At 47.8% G+C, this 21,538-nt stretch overlaps 1 protein-coding gene across 2 annotated transcripts in view; it reads left to right on the top strand.

The window, feature by feature from the left end:
* Positions 1–990: 990 nt before the first annotated feature.
* Positions 991–21,538, top strand: part of PRKCB (protein kinase C beta) — a 375,621-nt gene continuing 355,073 nt past the window's right edge. The window contains exons 1-2 of one of the 2 annotated variants that reach the window (XM_005224690.5): positions 991–1,356; positions 2,360–2,391. In XM_005224690.5, coding sequence (XP_005224747.1) covers positions 1,184–1,356; positions 2,360–2,391 — 205 coding nt within the window. In that variant the 5' untranslated portion in view covers positions 991–1,183. 2 annotated transcript variants of the gene reach the window in all.

Here is a 21,538-nt window from a genome sequence, read left to right on the forward strand (position 1 = left end):
TGGAGAAGGAAATGGCAGCCCACTCCAGCATTCTTGTCTGGGAAATCCCATGGACAGAGGAGCCTGGTGCGCTACAGTCCATGGGGTTGTAAAGAGTAGGACACAACTGAGCGACTAAACAACAATAGGCCATTACAGAGTACTGAGTAGAGTTCCCTGTGCTACACTGTGTGTACTTATTAGTTATCTATTTTATATACAGTAGTGTATATATGTCAAGCCCAATCTCCCAATTTATTCCTCCCTCCACCTCCCCACTCCCTTTAATGGCCCCATTTTACAGTTGACAGAAACTGAGTCTCTTTGTGGAGGGGATGGACAGAAAGTAGGGAGTTTTCTTCTAAACGATCAGGCGAGCAAAGCCAAGAATTGTCTTCGTGGTCGAGTTAGACGTGTATGTATAAAACAATGATTACTCCTCCCTTCCCTCTGCAGTACGTGTGTGCGTCTTTGTGTGTGTGTGTGTGGAGCCACAGGCCTTTCCGAATGAGTGACAGCGGGAGCCCGTCCCTCCAGGAGCCGCGTGCTGAGTGACCAATGGCACAGATAGGCTGTGGATGGGTACCAGTCTCTGCAGAAGCCCGGTTGGAAACCGTCGCACCCACCCTTTCCACTCCCCACCGCTCCCCCTTTTCCTCCCCCCACCCCCCTACCCCAGCTCCATCAGTCTTTTTCCGCTCTCGGTTTCCCCGGGCGCACCCAAGGTGCTTATCGCCTTCTTGCAATCCAGGCCGAAGACAGGGTCGGGGGTGCGCGGCGCGGGGGGGCCGAGGCTCAGGTCTGGCGGTTGCAGACTGCGGTCCCCGGTGCCGCCGCAGCACTGCGGCTGAGAACGCTTCGCTGGGAGGCCGGCAGCCTCGGGGTGCTAATATGTAAAGCAGCTGGCGGCGCTGGGCGGGGCCTGGAGGCGATGCAAATGAGGGAGGCGGGGTCTGCCCGGGGCTCCGCCCCCCTCCCCCGCAGCTGGGGCCAGCGGTGCCAAGCGCAGCTGGACTAACAGCGGCAGCTGGGCGAGTGACAGCTCCAGCTCCGCGCGCCGCGGCCGCCAGAGCCGGCGCAGAGGAAGCGCCCGCGGCCCCTGGCGCCTTAAGCGGCCGCCTCCTTCCGCGCCTCCCGGGCCCGCAGCCCGCGGTCCCGCGGCCCCGAGCCGACACTTCTCGGGCTCCGGCTCCCCGCGCGCAAGATGGCTGACCCGGCCGCGGGGCCGCCGCCGAGCGAGGGAGAGGAGAGCACCGTGCGCTTCGCCCGCAAAGGCGCCCTCCGGCAGAAGAACGTGCACGAGGTGAAGAACCACAAATTCACCGCCCGCTTCTTCAAGCAGCCCACCTTCTGCAGCCACTGCACCGACTTCATCTGGTGAGAGCGCGCCGGCGCAGGGCACCTTCTCGGGGCCCCGAGGGCAGCGCCGCGCGCGCGGGGACCCTTGTCCGCGTCCCCCCTCCGCCCTGCGCCTCCGAGGGAGGAGAAGCCCCACATCCCCGGAGCTCCCCGCTACGGACCCTTCTGCCCTGGACTCCCCGGTGGACGGTCCTGCGGCTTCCCGCTCCCCCGGGTCCCAGACGGCCGACCGCGGGGTGCCTCCTGCCCTGTCTCCCTCCCAGTCGCCTCGGAGCGCCCTGGGGCCGCGGCGCGGACGGCTGTCCCTCCCCGGGAGGGCAGCGTCTCTAGTGCCTTTTCGCACGGGGTTCCCTGTCCCTCCGCCTCCTTCCGGGCTCGAGGCACCCTCACCCCCCTTCCCTCCTTTCCGGGGGCAGCGCCCTGAGTGTCCTCTCTCTATCTCCCTGCGGGCACAGGGCATCCTTTCCTCCTCCTCCGTGTCTCCGAGGGCAGCGCCCTGTGTTATCTCTTTACTGCTCCTCCCTGCGGGCCTGGGTTCTCCTTTCCACTCCTCGGTTTCCCGGTGCACATCACTGCGGGAACCCTCTGGTCCCCGGTCCTTCTGGGCATGGGGAGTCCTCTCTCCGTCCCTGTCCTCCCGGAAACACCATCGCCGCGGGGGCTCTGCCAGTCTCCCTCCCGATGCGTCTTTTTCTTTTCTCTTTCTCCGAGGGTACGCGGGCATCTCTGTGGGCAGATCTCCTGCCTGCCCTCCGCCCCCACCACGACGGAAACGCTCCCCCAACCCCGCCACCTGGTGGTCGCAAACTCCTCTCTCTGCTTTTTGAGGGGAGATGGAGGTTACCGCTGAACTCCTACCTTCCCCCTCCCCCTGAAAGGCGGAAGACTCTTGGGCACCCGCCTGTGGCTGGGAGGTTGCACCTGGGCCAGAGGGGCAGGGGAAGTGGGGTGACTCTGCGGGGGAACTAACCGGCGGCTGGGCCCCTCGGGCTGTCTGACATGCCTCCTTCTGCCTTTGCAGGGGCTTCGGGAAGCAAGGATTTCAGTGCCAAGGTAGGCTGTGGGGTTCTGGCCCATTTGTGCAAAGAGAAGGTAAAAAAAGACTTCCTAGAAGTGACTGAATTAGGCAGAGAGTGAAGGCACCACGGCTGTCAGAGTGACCCCCAACCTAGGAATTCATCACCACAGAAAGGTCTTGTTAATACAAGGGGTGCTGTATGTGGGGCAGAGGTGCTCCATCCAGGAAGGGCTGGTGGGGCTGAGAGGCCCCGCTGGCCAAGGAAGTGTATCCACCCTTTCTACCTTCCTGCAGCTATCCGAAGAGTGAACCTGTCCTGCCTGGTCAGTTCGCCAGATAGGTGCACGCATGAGTGCTAAGTCGCTTCAGTCATGTCCAACTCCTTGCGACCCCATGGACTGTACCCCACCAGGCTCCTCTGTCCATGGGATTCTTCAGGCATGAACACTGGAGTGGGTTGCCTCCAGGGGATCTTCCCGACCCAAGGATCGAACCTGCATCGCTTACCTTTCCTGCACTGGCAGGCAGATTCTTGACCACTAGCGCCACCTGGGAAGCCCCTCCCCACCGATTCCTGCTCTCATGCCTTTCCACATCCCTTGCCCCATGGAGGTCTCTACAGGTGGCCTCTGCCTCTGCAGATGGTGTATCCCCTAGAAAGGCGACTGTGATTGTCCCCTGGGCCTCTGCCCTCTCTGAAGAAGTGGTTCCAGATGGAGTGCTTCTCAGATCCTGGTTTAAATTGCCCTTTCTCTCTTCTGGCTAGGTACAGGAAGGCTCCAAGTGACTGCTTACCTGGGTCCTTGCATCAGGCCTGAGATCCTTGACCCTAGCCAGGGATGCGCAGCCTAGGGGTGACTCGGCTGTCGCTAGCTGCAGGTTCTCTCTCCAGATGCCAGATCACCTGTAGTCTTGTTTAGCCCTTAGGGTGTCAAACGTTTTCTTAATTTGATGTCAACATTTTAGAACTGAAGATTTCACAAACGTATCTGACTTTGCAGCTTCAAGTTTGCTGACTGTTGGTCCCACTTTCTTTTTAGACCTACCGTTTGGAGCTGAGAGCAGCTGTTTTCATAGGCAGGGTGCACATTCACCGTTTTGTCTCAGTCGATCGCGACCAGGCCTGCTTCACCCAGTTTTGGCCCCTGTAGGGCCAAGAGTTTCAACCTCTGGTCTGGAAAGTGCCTGTTTTTAGACCAGCTATGGCTGAGTTTGGTGAGAAATGTCACATTTCTGGGGAATGTCTTAGGGACCAGTTGATTGCCCTGATAAGCTGGGCAGAGATCAGGGGAAGAAAGCATTTGAATATTAAAGAGTCTGAGATGTGACTTAGCACTGACTGACAGTTTAGTTGTAGCACCTCCACCCTCCAGAGAAAGTAAAGTGATCCCTGGTGAGTGTGGGTGGCATTGTCAGTTGTACAGAATGCCTGCAGTGTGGCACTGCTTTCTTCTGAGACTTGTATGTCCTCTAACCTGAAATCTGAGCCGAGCCCGCTTAGCTGGTGAGTGTCATAGAACCCCATCCCCCTCCTCCTTTACCAGGATTTGGAGCCCCAGTTTTACACACTGCATGAGAGGATTTCCCACATCCCTTTAAATGGCAACATTTTGGTTCTGGTGCAAACTGTTGGATTGTTTTCTAGAACATTATTAACCCCTGGAGCAGAATGCCAGTGGTGTCTTAGCCCAGGAACACGTAGATCTTTGAGGTTACCTCTCACTTTCATGAATCAGTTTCTGCCTTTGTGGCTTGCTGAGGTCCAGGGTGATTTTTGAACATTTTAATGCAGCTTTTCTATCCCAGCTGCTCTGTAGTTATTAGCGATGGGAACGTTGCTTGCAACATGCAGGTAATGATACATCTGAAGCGGGAGATCCTTTTATTCAAAGAAGGAACAGTGGTCAGCATTTTCTGGTGCAGCTATTAAGGCAGAATTAAAGTTTCTAATGAAACATGGCAGCTTAAGAGGTCGCCATGCTTAATTTTTTAAATCGCTTTTCTTTATCTCCTCTCCAGGCAATGTAGGGTAGTGGGCATGTGCACAGCCTGTCAGGCTATCACAGTGGCTTGGAATCTTGGCCTGAGACTTTGCAGCTGTGTTACTTAGCCTCTTTGTACCTCAGGCTCTTCATTTATAAAATGGGTCCAGTAACAATACCTACCTTTAAAAATTGCTAAGTGGCTCCAAGTTGTTAACAGTATGTAAGATGCTTGGACCAGAGGTCAGCACAGACTCAGCACTCAGAAGATATCATCTCCTAGGATTGTCTCCAAACTAAACTAGTGGTGGGGCAGCTGTGTGTAAGAGGAGACTGGGCTGCAGGGTTACTTTGCTATGAAACCAGCTGCCATGTTAGAGTCAAAATCCAGCTGTGAACATGTGGTCACCTTGTGTTACTGCTTTGTTCATATATGCCAACTGGGCTGGATGGGAAGGAGCCAGAGAGGGGAAGGGGCAGTTTGACAGCCCTTGAAATTGAGTTGTTTAGGACTTCATGCTTAGGGATATTTAGGAAAGGGAAAGATTATCCTCTTATCCTGGGACTTCTTTGGCAGCTCAGTCAAGAATCTGCCTGCAAGGCCGGAAACCTGGGTTCGATCCCTGGGTCGGGAAGATCCCCTGAAGAAGGGAATGGCCACCCACTCCAGTATTCTTGCCTAGAGATTTTCAAGGACAGAGGAGCCTGGTGGGCTACAGTCCACGGGGTCGCAAAGAATTGGACACGGCTGAGCAACTAACACTTACTCCTTACTTAAGATTGTTCTCAGGTATGCTCAGAATTACCTGGGACTAATCTTGGAACCTCAGAGCTATTCCTTATTCAAGCATTTTGGGCACTGCGTATTTCCTCAGGGTGAATCTAATGAAAATGGGATCAGCATTGCATAGAAAATGCCTAAGGTTTTATTGTCACCAAAGTCAGAGGTCCAAAGGCCAGGGTCCTGTGTTCTTTTCAGTTTTCCACTCTACAACCCCAGAAGTGAAAATTATCTCATGGTTCAAGAAGGATGCTGGACTATCCAGTCATCACATCTTTATTTCAGCCAACGGTAGGAGGAATGGTAAAGGAAGGCGAAGGACACATGAACAGGAAGTTGCCTCTTACACTTCTGCCTGAATGCTGTTAGCTAGAACTTAATCAAATACCCACACCCTGCTGCTGCAAAGGAGTGTGTGGGAAATGTGATGTTAATTTCAGGTAGCCCTAGTCCCAGCTAAAAGCTAGGGTGGGGGGTTTTCCACCTCAAAAATAGAAGGGACTAGGGATCCAGCCTCTGCCATTCTTGGGTAGGAGGTGTGTAGGATGATCATAAGGCAAGGAAACCACTGAGCCCCAGGCTCCATGGTGCTGCCATGGAAATTGGGGATGCTAAGATGGAAAGTCCATAAACCACGGGAAATTGGAAATTTGTGTGTGCTCAGGGAGCTGAAGAATAGATTTTCTTGCTTTTGTACAAAAATCTAGATTGACTGCCACATAATTTCTCCCGTTTTGTTTCCACTCTCTGTATTTTCTATAAGACCATTCTCGGTGAGGTAGTTTAAGAATGTCTCTGGTGACAGGGGACTGGAGCTGAGAATCTGTATTATGACACTGCCTAAATTCTGAATAAGAAATAGGATCCCTCAGATAAGCAAGGCAGACTTGTCTCTGTAGCATTCTTTAGAGGAGCTGCAGACCTGCCATTTGTGCCTTAGTTGTAATTAAGACAAGGCTTTGGGTGGAATTAGACTCTTACCCCAAGAAGCTTTTGCAGTTTGGCAGAGAAGGAAAAAAAATTTTTTTTAAAGGAAGTGACATCATTAGAAATAGGGAGACAATAAAATGCAGAGATTTAGAATTCCTAGCATGTGGTTGGAGTCAGAAAGAACTGGGTTTGAATCTATGCTCTGCCACCTACAACTGTGTAAAATCGGGCAAGTCTTCCATATGTCGTGGCCTCAGTTTGCTCAGCTGTGAAATGGGCTGATAGTACCTACCTTATAGGGTTATGGTGAAAAGTAACGAAGTGGTACAAGAGAAGTATCCACTGTTGCTAATTCTAAGTTAGATGATAATTATTACTTCTTTAGCTGTAGGGAACTGTGTCAACAGGGGACAGAGTTAATACGGGAACTCATTAAATGACTGTGACTTTCATGTATTTAGGTGGGTTTTCTTCTTAGGTATGTTTCTTTGCAGACTTCAGGTGACATCAGTGAGTCTGGCCCCAGCCAGCCAGCTTGCTTAGATTATATTTTCTCACCCTTCTTGTGAGAAGAATCTAAACTTCCCATGGACTCACTAGAAAAACCCCAGTGCACTAATTTTCTGACTATGAAAACCTAGCATTGATGATTATAATGAATAAACCAGCTGTCCCCTTTCCTGCATAGATTAGAAAACGTGTTTTTAAGCCTTCTTTTTTAATTTTTATTTTTTATTGAAGTACAGATGATTTACAATGTTGTGCAAATCTCTGCTGTACAGCAAAGTGACTCAGCTACACACATGTAGACATTCTCTTTAAAATATTCTTTTCCATTATAGTTTACACAGGATATTGAATATAGTTCACTTTGCTTTTTAAAAACCTTATAATAGACATTATTCTTAAAAATCCCCAAAGTATTTCATGAATCCAGTCATTGCTGGTTTCATCAACTTTGACTTTATAGGATTCAAGTTTATTTTAGTCTGTAGTTAGCACATAGAAATTAGAATATGTACTTTTTAAAAACAACAAAGATGAATCAAACGTTCATTTTATTTTTGGCATATTTTTTTCCCTAGGAACTTATGATGTCTTCAAGTTCACATTGAACTCTCTCAGTAAAATCATTAATAGGGCCCCCCCTATTTTTGGCCATGCTATGCAGCACGTGGGATCCTTAGGTCCCCGACCAGGGATTGAACACGCACCCCCTGTATTGGAAGCATGGAGTTTTAACCACTGGGCCACCAGGGAAATACCCAGAGGGCCTTTTTGTGTGTACAGTCACATGTCAGGCCACAGGCTACTGGAGCCTCTGTTATTCCACTTCTCTCCCTTCCCAGAAGTAGATCCCAGAGGCCTGTGAGTGAGACTCCACTTATCTCTTGGCTTCTTCTGAATGTGTTCTAGGGGTCCCAGGTGGATAAAAGGCACAGGCTTTTTGAATTTGTGTTTGTTGGCTTGACTTTTTATTTTTTTCCACCTGAAATGGGATTTGGGGCTCAAAGTCCCAAATGAAGTAAAAAATTTTAAGGGTAGATTAATGCTGGATCTGAACAAGAAGAAAGGTTGATTTGTTGAAAAGGCAGCAGCCAATTCATTTTGAGCTGTAGAGCACTCAGGGAGAGCTTGAAGCTTGGTCACTGGGCAACAGAATGCCTTTCTAAGTAAATATGGAAAATATGACCTTTGAAAATCTAGTTGATATGATATTCTGGTTATTAGAAACTCATTAAAAAATATATTATTTCTGAGTACCAGTGATACTCCAAGTACTGCCCGGAAGCAGATGCAGCATGCTTATGGTGCATTTGGGTCAGTAAAGAAAAAGATTCAGAGAACTTAACTGGTCAAAAGATAAACCAAAGGTGTGAAAATAATTTGTACATGTTCTTGCTGTTGGGGCCTCTGCCTCTGTCTCTTTCTCCCTATCTTTTTGTTTCTGTCTCTGTCTCTCTCTACACATGCACACAGGCACACACACATGTGCATATACACATAAATAGACCAGTATATCACAATTTGATAACATGTGTCTCCTTTGGGTGCTTTTCAGCTACAAGTAGTTAAATTATTAAGTACAATTTTAATCCTCTGGTCTTTTGTCTTTGCAGCCCAATTAATTCCTGGGTTGGAGAGGGGAACCAGCTGAGAATTTCATTATCTGTGGCTCATGTTTTCAAAAGCTTGGTCCCTTATCATTCTTGGCATTTGATCTAATCACAAGGATTCTTTGACATCATTCATCCCGTGTCTTCATTGAAATTGTATAATGCTTCTCAGAAAGTTCTGTTGGATAGAGCTGCCTTAGACCCTAGCAGTAGGTTTCACAATAATCCTAATGTGAGCAGACTCTGGGAGATTGGGATGGACAGGGAAGCCTGGCGTGCTGCAGTCCCTGGGGTCACAAAGAGTCAGACGTGTCTGAGCGACCGAACAGCAAATGTGAGTGCATTTAACTTAACTGTCAACTCTTAACTCTTCTTAATATGAAATACCAAATTTAAGATTAAATTTAAAAGAAAAGAGGACATAAAAACTGACAAAAGATAAGAAAATGGATAAAATTAGAGAGAAAAGAGGCAGGTGAGGAGGGGATTTGGTGATGAGGTGGGAAGGAGGCCCTGCTTACCACTTGGTCCAGCACTTGCTTATGTTCTAAAGACACATACCAGAAACAGATGAGGCTTCACTGGTCCCCATCGGAGTGGATCCAGAGAGACCCCAGGGAAATAGCAACTTTGTGTCCTTCTCATCTTTCTTTTTAGACATTTACCTTTATGGGGGGTTGTGTTTAAAACACACATGGTTAAAAAATAAAGTAATACAAAAGTAAAAAAAAATTGTGTGATAGACTGTTGACCTTTTTATAGCATTCACAAAATCCAGAGCGTTTACATGTGGCATTTGGAGGTGTGATGAATGCTTGGAAATCTGGTGGGAAATTTGTCTATTTACCACATCCATCCATCCATCCTTCCTTCCTTCCAAAAAGTATTCACTCATTAAACTCCCTGTATCAGGAATTATGTTAGATGGCAGGAGCACAATGGTGAATGAGATTGAGAAGATTCTTATTGTCGTGGGGCTTCCAGTGTAATGGGAGAGATAAGACATTCTACCGATACAAATCATTGCAGCAATGTTTAATTTCACTCTTGTTAGAAAAACATATCATATATTAATGCATATATGTGGAGTCTAGAAAAATGGTAAAGAAGAACCTATTTCCAGGGCAGGAATAGAGATACAGATGAAAGAACAGACATGTGGGCAAAGAGGAGGGGAAAAGGGAGGGCGGGACGACTTGGGAGACCGACTGACATATATACACTGCTTTGCGTAAAGAGCTAGTGGGAACCTGCTGGAAAGCACAGGAAGTGCAACGCGGTGCTCTGTGAAGACCTAGAGGGCTGAGATGGGGTGGGTGGGAGGGGGCCCAGAGGGAGGGGATCTGTGTGTACATAGAGCTGCTTCCACGCTGCGTCCACACTAAATTGTGCAGCAGTAACTAACACAACATTGCAAAGCTATTATACTCCAATAAAAAGCTTCTCTCTTGTTAGACTTTGAAGGGGATGTTCAGGGTGCTGTGGGGGCATGTAGGGGATGCTAGCCTATGTAACAGTTGGGGTGGAGTCAGGGAATTAAACATCAAACAACTTCTCATTCTTTGAGGTAATCTGAGAAAGTCTGAGTTGTCAAGGAACTGGAGCTAAAAAATCTGTATTGTGAAGTGGCTCATATCCTAGATAAAGATACACAGGAGGTCTTATCTCTGTGACATTCCGTGGAGAAGCCCTGAATCTATCTGTGTCTTGGTACTATGAATATTGAGTAGAATTAGACAATTATGTTAAGATGGCTTCTCTCTCAGTTTGACAGACAGAAAACGTTGTCTCCTCTTAGCTAATAACTCAGGTGATGAGCTGGCTTCCTTTTTGTTCAGGGACTGCCGTTTGAGGTTGTTCTAAAGGAGAAAAATCACCATTTCAGAGATGGAGGGGCAAGTCTGAGGCAACAGACTGAGAATAAATAGAGCAATTATACATGTGTGTGTGTGTGTGTACACACAGAAATTCTTTTCCATTAGTTCATTACAAGATATAGAAGTATACAACTGAGTCGCTCTGCTGTACACCAGAAACTGAACATTGCAAATCAACTATATTTCAATTAAAGAGAGAGAGAGAGCAAGCAAAATCTATCAGCGAAAGGCATTTGTGAGCTAAAAGCCAGTTTGCAAGGGCACAAGATTAGTTGCATTTTCTGCTGAATACCTTCCTCACCCTGGGTCCATGGCTGATTTCCTATTGCTGGTTCATTCCATTGGCTTGGGCGGTGTGTTTTCTCTCGTTGGGAAGATAATTTTTAAGTAGTTTCACAATAAGCAGCATTGATTCACATGTAGAGGAAGATCCTTTGTCAGTTCTCTTTCCATCTTTCTGATTACTTCAAGAATAAAGTCTCAGTCTCATAAAAATCTGAGTCCTTTGTGTGTGTGTGTGTGTGTTTAATAAAGGGACTACAGGGAATTATAGAAACATACAGGTATATTAGTTTCTACCTGTAATCCACTTTTAACTAATGTTGAGCCTCATGCTGTTCTTCCTCTGGGCCTCATTTCTTACTGGCTCTTCCTCCTTGTGAGTCAGGAAGAGGGGTTTCAGTGTCTTCCCAGAAACGTTTGGTGTTGCAGGGAAGCTGTGTTGCACAGAATTGAAAGGCACAGCAGTTCAGACTCTGACAGTGTCTGGAAGAGATGATAGCGTTTATTCAGGATGATAGCCTTTATTAATGTTACTGTTGTTATCGTTGCTGTTGTTGCTACCTTTTCTTTTTTACTTTCTTTTTTTATTTTTTAAATAAGGGTATAGTGGTTTTATGGGGCTTCCCAGGTAGCACTAGTGGTAAAGAACCCACCTGCCAATGCAGGAGACCTAAGAGATGCGAATTCAATCCCTGAGTTGGGGAGATCCCCTGGAGGAGGAAATGGCAGCTCACTCCAATATTCTTACATGGAGACTCCCATGGATAGAGGGGCCTGGCGGGCTATGGTTGGTATGATTGGCAAGAGTCGGACAATGACTGAAGCGACTTAACATACACACATAGTCGCTTTACAGTGTTGTGTTAGTTTCTGCTGTACAACAAACGGAATCAGCTATGTGTGTGTGTGTGTCCTGTCCCTCTTAGACCTCCCTCCCACCCTCTTCCCCATCCCACCCCTCTAGGCCATCACAGAGCACCCAGCTGAGTTCCCTGTGCTATACTGCAGGTTCCCCTAGCCATCTATTTTACACATGGTAGTGTATATATGTCAGTCCTGGGAATTGTCCTTTGCTTGCTTGTCTATGTCTTTTGGATGTCTCTTTCCCCTGTAGCCCACATGCAAAAATTTGCCCTACTGGGTCAGAAGGAGAACTCAGATCCAGACTAGGAGGGTTCTGGTCCTCCTTATTGAGTCTTGGCATTCGCTTAGTAAACAGAAATTAACTTTGCTCAACAGTAACAACGTTCCTGGGGGAAATTCTAGACTCTTCTTTCACCTTGCCACTGCCCACTGCCCAGTTAACCAAACTTTGTGTCTCTAGATAGGCAGTAAAAATTGGACTTGCTAGTGAAGGCTCAGAAATCAAATAGACACGATTTCCTATCCTGGCTTTGTCTTTCCATGGCCTTGTGACCCTGGGCTGGTGAAATATGATCCTGCCTTTATACACCTATCCTGATAGCTCAGTTGGTAAAGAATCCACCTGCAATGCAGGAGACCCTGGTTCAATTCCTGGATCGGGAAGATCTGCTGGAGAAGGGGTAGGCTATCCACTCCAGCATTCTTGGGCTTCCCTTGTGGCTCAGCTGGTAAAGAATCCACCCTCAATGTGGGAGACCTGGGTTTGATCCCTGGATTGGGAAGATCCCCTGGAGAAGGGAAAGGCTACCCACTCCAGAATTCTGGCCTGGAGAATTCCATGGACTGTATAGTCCATAGGGTCACAGAGAGTGGGAAAAGGCTGACTTTCACTTTCACTTTCACGTCTGTCTATCCATCTACCCATTTACCCACCAATCCATTCCTCTGTCCACCCAGCTGTTTTTCTGTTCCATCATCCATCCATCTATCCATCCAGCCATTTCCCCATCCATCTGTCCATCTGTCCATCTATCCATTCATTCAGTAAATATTCATTGAGTGCCTACCATGAATTGGGTACTGTTCTAGGAGCTAAAACTAGACCAGTAAAGGAGCCAGAGCCCCTGCCCTCAGGGACATTTATTGGAAGAACAGCAATTAAGTAACTTAGAAGAAATACATTGTTTAACATCAGGTTGCAGTATGGGCTTTGGAAAGAAAGAAGACACTGTGCTTGCCCTTGAAAATCTCTCTGGTCTTTGGAGGGGAGAGGAGAACAGCAGGACCAGTTACTTCCGGTACATAAATGAGAAGTATTACACCAAGGGTGTGAAAAGGCTTTGAATGACATCCGTACTCCTGGGAGGAAAGGAGAAGATTCCACACTGGAGCTGACATTTGGGAACAATCTTCCAGCAGGAGTGGGAGTTCCCAGATTGACAGGGGGTGAGGGCTGGGGTGGGTGTTTCGGGCAGAGGAGAGCAACATGGAGCCCTGGAAGAGTGAACGGGCTCCGCCGGGAACAGGAAGTGGGGGGTGTGCGTGCAGGAGGAGCTGGTGGGAGGGCAGCGTCATGTGGGGGCTGGGGCGGGGGGTGTCTGGACCTTGTGAAGGAGCATAGTGACTAGGAAGTGACTGTTGTCATTGCTGTAGAGCGGGATGTGTGGGGGTGAGTGAGATGGCCAAATGTTCGAAAAAGAGAATGAGATGTATTCTGAAACCGTAATTGCTGTGACTCAGTTCCTGAAATTCCAGGCTGGTGGGGTTGGAGGTCAGATAAGAGAAACTGAAATGACCATTTAGAAGCAGTGGTGGTGTTGATGGGCGGGGGGTGGGGGGGGTGTTCCCAGAGCGTGGAGGGGCTGCTGCTATTTTGCACATCCTAAAGAGACATTTGGATTTTCGTGTCAGTCATATTGTTGATGATTCTATTTTGGGAGGTGGTTACTGGGTTATTTTTATGGTTCTAACAATAGGGATATCACTCTTTGCTGCATCTTTAATCGTAGAAGGCCACAGAAATGATGTTGTCTCTAGAAGGAATCCTCCTACTCCTTTTCTCCTCTCCTGCTCTCATGCACCCAGCTCGTGTTTATTGAGCACATGTTCCACTGGAGGTAAAGGATTTGTGCTTTGGAGACAGGATGGCGTCAATATAAATCTTGGCTTCTTTTTTTTTCTGCCGGGTGGCACGTGCGATCTTAGTTCTCCAACCAGGGATGGAACCCATGCTCCCTGCATCGGAAGCACAGAGACTTAACCACTGGAGCACCAGGGAAGTTCCTAAATCTTGGCTTCTTATAGTGGGCTTCCCAGATGGTGCAGTGGTAAAGAATCTGCCTGGCAATGCAGGAGACGCAAGAGATGCAGCTTCGATCCCTGGGGTTGGAATGATCTCCTGGAGTAGGAAATGGCAACCCGCTTTTACCTGGACAATTCCACAGACAGGGAAGCTGCCGGGCTACAGTCCACGGGGTCGCAAAGAGTTGGACACGATGGAGCAAATGAGTACACACATATGGGACCTTGATCCTGTTGCTGAAGCTCTTTGAGCTTTTGGTTTTTTCAGAGGTCAAAGGCTGTCATTAGAACCTAGTTTATAGGGCTCATGGCTGGTGTTTCCTGAGCTCCTTGCTGATTCACAGTAAGTACTTGATAAACAGAGTTGATTCCATTATTTCCACGGGGTGGACTCTGTCTTGTCCTTAACTCAGTCTATCATCTTGTTGGGAGGCAAGATGAATGCTCCCGAGTCAAGGACATGATGCAAGAATGAAGGTGCTTACGTGTCATGGTCAAGAGCACTCGGGGAAGCCGACAGTGGATTTGAGGGTGGAGCGCTCAGCTGTGGTGAGAGAGGCGATTTGAACGTGGCTGAGCTCAGTGCTTTCTGTGCTAGCTTCCTGGCTTTCAATGCTTTCATTGGCGGCAAACCTCAGAACTGAAATTGAAGTTGGATTGAATTGAAATCTGTGATTGCCCCACCTGCTGCCTCATTTTGAAAACGTGTTGATGGCATTTCAACTTTAAATAGATTTCGGACCAGTTTCCCTTTAAACTCTGGAGGTCCCTTTAGGCTGTGGGTGGGATGTCTACCATGCCCTTTGAAGAAGACTCCTATATAATGTGGGTGAAGGTAGAGAGTGAGGTCTGCAGGACTGTCTCTTGTCTGGATGTGATGGTGGGGGTGCTGATTCTTATGGAATAGCCCTATTTTGAAGACCTTCCCTCCCTAAAGGTAGGGTCCGTTCTTTAGAGTTTAGGCAACGTGGCAAAGGAGAATTTTGACAGTTGTCTGGATTTTTTGTGTGCCTCGAAAAATGTATGGTTGGAGGTATTAATAATTCTATCTGGGGCAACATTATTCTTTGGGAAGCAGCGTTGGCATATAGGATGGTAAAGGACCATTTTCCATTTTGGTTAGAGGTCCATCTTTTTGGTGGCTTGCTCTTCGTTGTTCCAGGATTAAGTCAGCATCCTTAACATCTGCCTTCTCTGGGCCCTCAAAAGCCTCTCTTTGAACCACACTGCAACTTGAATTTCACTTTCTAGCTGAAGACTCCAGCTGGTCTTGCTCAGTGTGACACAGCTCTGCCCGGCCCAGGGCTTTTGCACATGTTCTATCTTGAGCCTGAATCACTCTCCCCTCTCTTCTGACCCCACTGCCCTCCTACTCATTGTTCAGAATTTAGTTCAGCTGTCACTTCTTCAGAGAAGCCTTCCTTGATCTTCCAAATCAGGTTCTCCCCTGGTACAGCCTCCTAACCCCTTGTCACTTTCACATTTTCTAAGAAAAAAATGTTCATTCATTTATTTAGCTGCACCACATTCTAGTTGCCTCTTGTGTGACGTCCCTTGCGGCACCCAGGCTTCTTTCTAGTTGTGATACGTAGGGGCTCAGTAGTTGCTGTGTGTGAGCTTAGTTGCCCCACGGCATGTGGAATCTTATTAATAGTTCCCTGACCAGGGATCGAACCTCTGTCCCCTGCGTTAGAAGACAGATTCTTAACCATTGGACCACTACAGAAGCCCCTCCATATTCTAATTGTATGTTTATTTGACTGTTGAGTGTTCATCTTCCCCACTAGACTATAAGTTTCCAGAGAGGTGGGACTCCATCTCTCTCACTTCCTGCTGTTCCTGGAGTACCCAGGTCTATACCTGGCACGTGGTGTGTACTCGTAGATACCTTTTAAATAAATGAATGGTATGGGGAACATAAATCCACTGAGGGAGTCATTTGATTTGGGTTTTAGTGCTAGTTTTGCTGTAGCTTGATCTACAGTTTTCCTAAAGAGCGCATCACTTCCTGGTTTACAGGCTCAGATCATTTTTGTTTGAACAACAACAACAAAAATTGTCCTCATTAAAGCCTGTTGAGGAGTGATTTTCAGAAGTATGTGAACGCTTCAATCTTAACCTCAGCTTTGGCCATGTTTCTCGGTAAAGACAAAGAGTTTCTCCGCTGAAGTCCCTGACTTTAGGACCCTGGTAGGCTAGAGTGACAATAATTTCCTTTAACAGTATATAAACTGGAAGCTACTAAAATGGCTATCAGCAGTGCACAGTGGAATACTGTACAGTAACAAGAGTGAGTAAACTCCAGCTGTATAAGACACGGATGACTGGCAAAAAACGCCAGATGCACAAGAGTATGTTCCGTAGAATTCCATGTACTTGAAGTTCAGGGACAGATGAAAGTAATCATTTGTAGTAATCATAGGTGATAGCAGGTAGGGTGGTGATTACCTACAGGAAGACTGGTGGGGACTAAGAGGGGACACCAGGGTTTGGGTGATGTTGTTTCTTGATCTGGGTGCTGGTTACATGGTGGGTTCATGACCATCCACTGAGCTGAAGACTTGTACCCATCTTCTCTTATGATAGTACACTTCAACAAAAACATTAAAAAAACACTGAGCTTTGGAAATTTCCTAGTGGTCCAGTGGTTAGGACTCTGCCCTTTCACTGCTGAGGACATGGGTTCAAGCCCTGGTTGGGGAAATAAGATCCCACAAGTCATGTGGTACAGCCAAAAAAAGCACAGAGCATTAAGTCACTGAGAATCTGAGAAATGTTAGTGGGGACTTTTTCAGTTCTGCACACAGAAGTGAAATCTGTAGGGGAGACAAGCACCTTCTGGAGTCAACCACAGAGGGATGGTGCCGTTTGCCTTCTTGGGGGGACATCTGCTTTTCATTTCAATGTTGCCCATCCATTGCAAACTGTAGAACAAGGAAGCCAGGGCATCCTGACAGTTTTCCCACCCAGTAATGCGGCTCTGTTATTACCAGGAGAACTTGAGCTCATAAACTACTTTTCAGGCTTGCATTTAAAACATTCTCTCTTTGCTAAGGTATTAGTCAGAGTCTGTGAAAGCTGCTGTAACAGATAAGCCCTGACACCTTTGTGGCTTGACGGGAAGCATTTATTTCTCACTCATGGCACAGATCCACTGCAGGCGATCCTGGTCAGGCAGCCTCCCTTGCAGCCACCCAGGTCACTCGCCACTGGGCAGGAGGATGGGGAAAGGGAATATGAGAAAGCACACTCATTTCACAGCCACTTCAGCCTGGAAGGGACGCTTATTGCTTCTGCTCACATTCTCTTGGCCGGAGCTTGGGCACAGAGGTGCGTCAACCTCAGGGGGTCCTGGGATGTGTCGACCAGCTCAGGAGTAGAAGCAAATGGGTGCCTGCTGAGAAACAGCGAACCCTGCTCAAGCTCCCAGAGCCATGGTTTCCTTTGACTTCCTTGGAGCTGGGCTATTTGATTTTACCTCTAACTTGACTTCTTTAAACCTGAGAAGTGAAATGCTAGACCTCTTTATTTCGTCAAACACAGGAAGGGATGTTTGGAGGAGAACACAGTCTGTTTGTGTTGCTAAGGATGAAATAAAGAGACACTCTTTTTTGCTTTTAGCTGGCAGAACAATCTGGCTTTTGTCAGAATTTCCAGTTTTCCAGCCTGTCAGAATTCTTGCCGCTTCTGGTTGCCCGTGGACATCACAGACACTTTGGTTTGAGTCAGAGATGAGCTCACTCAGTTACTTCTTTGGAAAAGGCTTTTGCTCATTCGTCATCTCTCCTATGGAAGAATCCTTTGGTGGTTCTACTTTTGGATATTTGACCAGACACAATTACCTGGTGTTTAACAAACCACCCCAGTCCTTAGTGGCTTCACACCACCACTGTTTTATTTAGCTCATGTTTCTGTGGGTCAGTACCTTGGGCTGGGCTCAGCTGGGCGGTCCTTCTGGTCCAGGTGAGGATTGGCTGCTCGTGTCTGGGGCCCCGGAAGGCACACCTGAGACCCCTGAGGCTTTTCTCCAGGTGGTCTCATCTTCAGTGGGCTGGCCTGAGCTCGGCCACGTGGTGGTGGGTGCATGCCCAGTGCATGAGAAGTGGTCACAGGGCCTCTTGAAGTTTAGGCTCAGAACTTGCACAGTGGCACTTCTCCCATATTCTCTTAGTGAAAGCAGGTCACAAGCCCACCTGAGAAATAAGGGAAGAAAGAAAAGGGGAAGAGCCTATTCCTCTTGATGGGAAAAGCCGCAAAGACTGTGTGGCATTTTGGGGAACCCTAGCAGGCCAGTTTCACCGTGGCCCTCATGACTCCTTAGCGCTGGTACAGTGTGCATCTGCCAGACGGAACTCGAATCTGTGGCGGGTCCCAGGTGAACTTTGCTGTGTGTCGTGTCTGTCTCTGGGATCCCATGGACTGCAGCCTGTGTCTGACTCTTTGGAACCCTGTGGACTGTAGTCTGCCAGGCTCCTCTATCCATGGGATTTCCCAGGCAAGAATACTGGAGTGGGTTGCCATTTCCTTCTCTCAGAGATATTCCCGACCCAGGGATCAAACCTGAGTCTCCTGCATTGGCAGGTGGGCTCTTTACTGCTGAGCCACCAGGAAAGCCCACTCACCACTTAGACATCATAAAAGGACTCAGGTCACAGAGAAATGAAAGGGCCAAATGCTTTATGTAAAGGGCATAGCCCAAGGCTTAGTGCACATGAGGCACTGACTGCTACCACCATCACTACCGAGTATACCACCAAATATTGTCACATTACCACCACCCGGGTCCTGCTGTGGACTTGGCATTACACTAAGTACTTAAGATCCATAGCACGAGGGAGAGATTTGAGAAGGAGACAGACATGAGTGAATCCGTGTCATTCCACGTGGCCCGATGGATCACAGAGCTTCAGTGGAGTGAGATGAGGACTAGGGCTTGAGTTCAGACCTCAGCCCCTCCACTGATCACATGTGAGGGCTTGGGTGCCTTTCTTAACCCCTCGAATCTCTGGTTTCCTCATCTGTGAAATGGAGGTAACAACACAGAGCCCGCCTCCCAGGATGCCGCGTGGATTGAATGAGACCAGGAATGCAAAAAAACATGTGATTGCTCCTTAAATGTTAGTTCTGAAAAACAGTTCTCAAAAACATCTTTGAAAAAATGTCCTAAAGGTACCATTTTTACTTAAATGTCCTCCTGTGACCCTGGCCAATGTCATTGCAGCTTTGTCTTCAGAGGGAGATTTGCAGACAGGTGGCTTATAGGAGGAGGAGCTCTTGGGAACAACATCTGTAAGGGAGGGAGGGAAGCAGGGAAGGGAGAAGTTGAACTGCAGTGCAGTTGTAATAGAGGCCAAAGCCAATCTGGTGGCTGGAGCTGTGATGGTCCTTCAGAAATGGGACAGTGGGATCTGCACCAAGTGGGCACTGGCTGTGGGCTGCTCTTGGGGAGCTGGAATTACCCTGGGCAAGGCAGCTTTCTTCTTCTTTTTCAAATTATTTATTCATTTGTGGCTGTGCTGGGTCTTTGTTTCTGCGTGGGCTTTTCTCTAGTTGCAGTGGATGGGGGCTACTCTCTCATTGCATTTGTGGGCTTCTCTTGTTGCAGAGCACAGGTTTCAGGCGCACCAGCTCAGTAATTGTGGAGCTTGGGCTTAGTTGCTCCATGGCATGTGGGTTCTTTCTGGACCAGGGATCGAACCCGTGTCTCCTGCCTTGGCAGGTGGATTCTTGACCACCGAGCTGCCAGGGAAGCCTAAGGCAGCTTTCTTCTTCAAGGGAGGAGTCCTAGGGAGGACTGTGAACCATTGGCCTTCTGAGGGAACTAGTGTCCTGATCCTGCAGGTGTGAGGAGGGTCTAGGGGATCCTCTGTGGGGCCCACAGCCTGCTTCCAGGTGTTTCTTAGAGACATTCCAAATCCTATCTCCTTGACTGTTCATAACCTTGTGGGCTTTTATCCTTGGTCCCTTCCCAAAACTGATTTAGTTGCCATGTAGGTTCATAGGCTGTATCTTCCAGCATTGAAATATAGAGAGTCTTAATCTAAGTAGGCTTAATCCAAGCAGGACGTGGGAATGACTTGCCCATGGTCATCTAGCTACCGGGCAGAGACCTGGTTTACATGCCTCCCCTTATTTCCTTCCACCATGCTCTCCTGAGTCACAGGCGATTCCAGCTTTATTCGAAGCCTGGACTCTGTAACCTTGGTGCCTTGACCTTCACCGTTCCACCTTCTTGCAGCTCCACGCTGGGAGGAGTTTTCCTAAATTCCTTTAAATATGTTTCTTAGACTGTGGATCATCACTCATTAGGGTGTCATGAAATCAATTTAGTAGGTTGTGAACACCGTGAAAAAAATAAACTTGAAAATATCAGAATGCATAACACTCACAACAAGTATGGTTTCATAAAGCTTTTATTTCATGTGAACATTTATAGGCATGTGTGAACTGGGCCAGATATAAAATGTATTTCTCACTGTGGGTGACGGTCAACGTGGTTTCAAAGTCATTGTGAGAAATACAGACACGAGGTCTGGGGGCTTGTGAAATTGACTCTTGAGGTTCATGGACTGTTGAGGCTTTACTTATTTCTAGAGATGATGTACGTGCATTGTTTTCAATCCTTTATAATTAGATATTGTATTCTCATCCCATCCTGCTATCCCAAGGTTATTCTAATGATCATCTTTGAGCTTTAAACATATCACTGATGAAAGTTACTTTTCCACATAGAATTCTAAGTGTGGGATAGGAGTTTTCCTTTTTTTGTAAGTGAAATTATTGGTTTTGATGTAACTGCCTGGCCTGACCTGTCTCTTGGGTGAAGTGTCCCAGTGCTACGTCAAGTGCTGGCAGAGAGCTGTCCCTCTTCCGCAGATGGAGAACTGGTTATCCTGGGGGATAATGTGGGTTGAGGAAGAAGTGTTTTATGAACAGAATCAGCACAGGGGTAGGAAGGAGGAGGTGTTCAGGGGCCTCACGGAGCTGCCGGGAGATGTGGGAAGAGCGTGCAGGCAAAGAGGTGGGCTGTGTCGCCGGGGTGACTCTCTGCCGACGGCAGCCTCCAGCTGGGCCTTCCGAGGGCTGGGACTCAGGCTGTGTTTCTGTTCTCTGGTGTCCTTGATAGGTAGGGGCTCAAATGACAGCTGGCCTCATTGTGTTTCCCTTTTGGCTTTCTCTGATTTGGGGCCTAAGGGCCACTTGGGGGCCAAGGCACTCCAAGTGAGACCCCCCAAAAAAAAAAAAAAAAACCAGGTTCAAGAAAAAACAAAAATAAACAAATGGGACATAATTAAGGAAAAATGGTGCTGATGAACCTGTCTGCAGGGCAGCAGTGGAGATGCAGACAGAGAACAGACTTGTGGTCACAGGGGGGGAAAGAAAGAGGGACAAACTGAAAGAGTAACGTTGAAACATGTACCTTATATACATTACCATGTGTAAGATAGATAGATAGCCAATGGGAATTTGCTGCATGACGGAGGGACCTCAAGGCTGGTGCTCAGTGACAACCTAGAGGGGTGGGATGGGGTGGGAAGTGGGAGGTGGGAGGGAGGTTCAAGAGGGAAGGGATATATGTATATCTGTGGCTGATTCATGTTGATGTATGGCAGAAACTAACACAATATTGTAAAGCAATTATCCTCCAATTAAGAATAATAAATTTATTTACAAAAAGAAGAAAAAATGAGTCTGGGTTAGACCTGTTCCTGCTTGAGTGTGTGTGTTCCTAGGAGAGTCTCTATCAGCAGCAGAAGACTGGCCAGGGAAACTTCCATTTCCTGGACATCTTCACATAAGGCTTTCAAATGCTGCTGACTCACAATGACGTTTATTGAGAACTTACTATGTTCCTGGCATGGTTCTAAGTGTTTTACTTTGGCCACCTGATGCGAAGAGTTGACTCATTTGAAAAGACCCTGATGCTGGGAAAGATTGAGGGTGGGAGGAGAAGGGGACGACAGAGGATGAGATGGTTGGATGGCATCACCGACTGAGTGGACATGAGTTTGAGTGAACTCTGGGAGTTGGTGATGGACAAGGGAGGC

Source organism: Bos taurus, chromosome 25 (genome assembly GCF_002263795.3).
Source record: "Bos taurus isolate L1 Dominette 01449 registration number 42190680 breed Hereford chromosome 25, ARS-UCD2.0, whole genome shotgun sequence".
NCBI lineage: Eukaryota > Metazoa > Chordata > Mammalia > Artiodactyla > Bovidae > Bos > Bos taurus.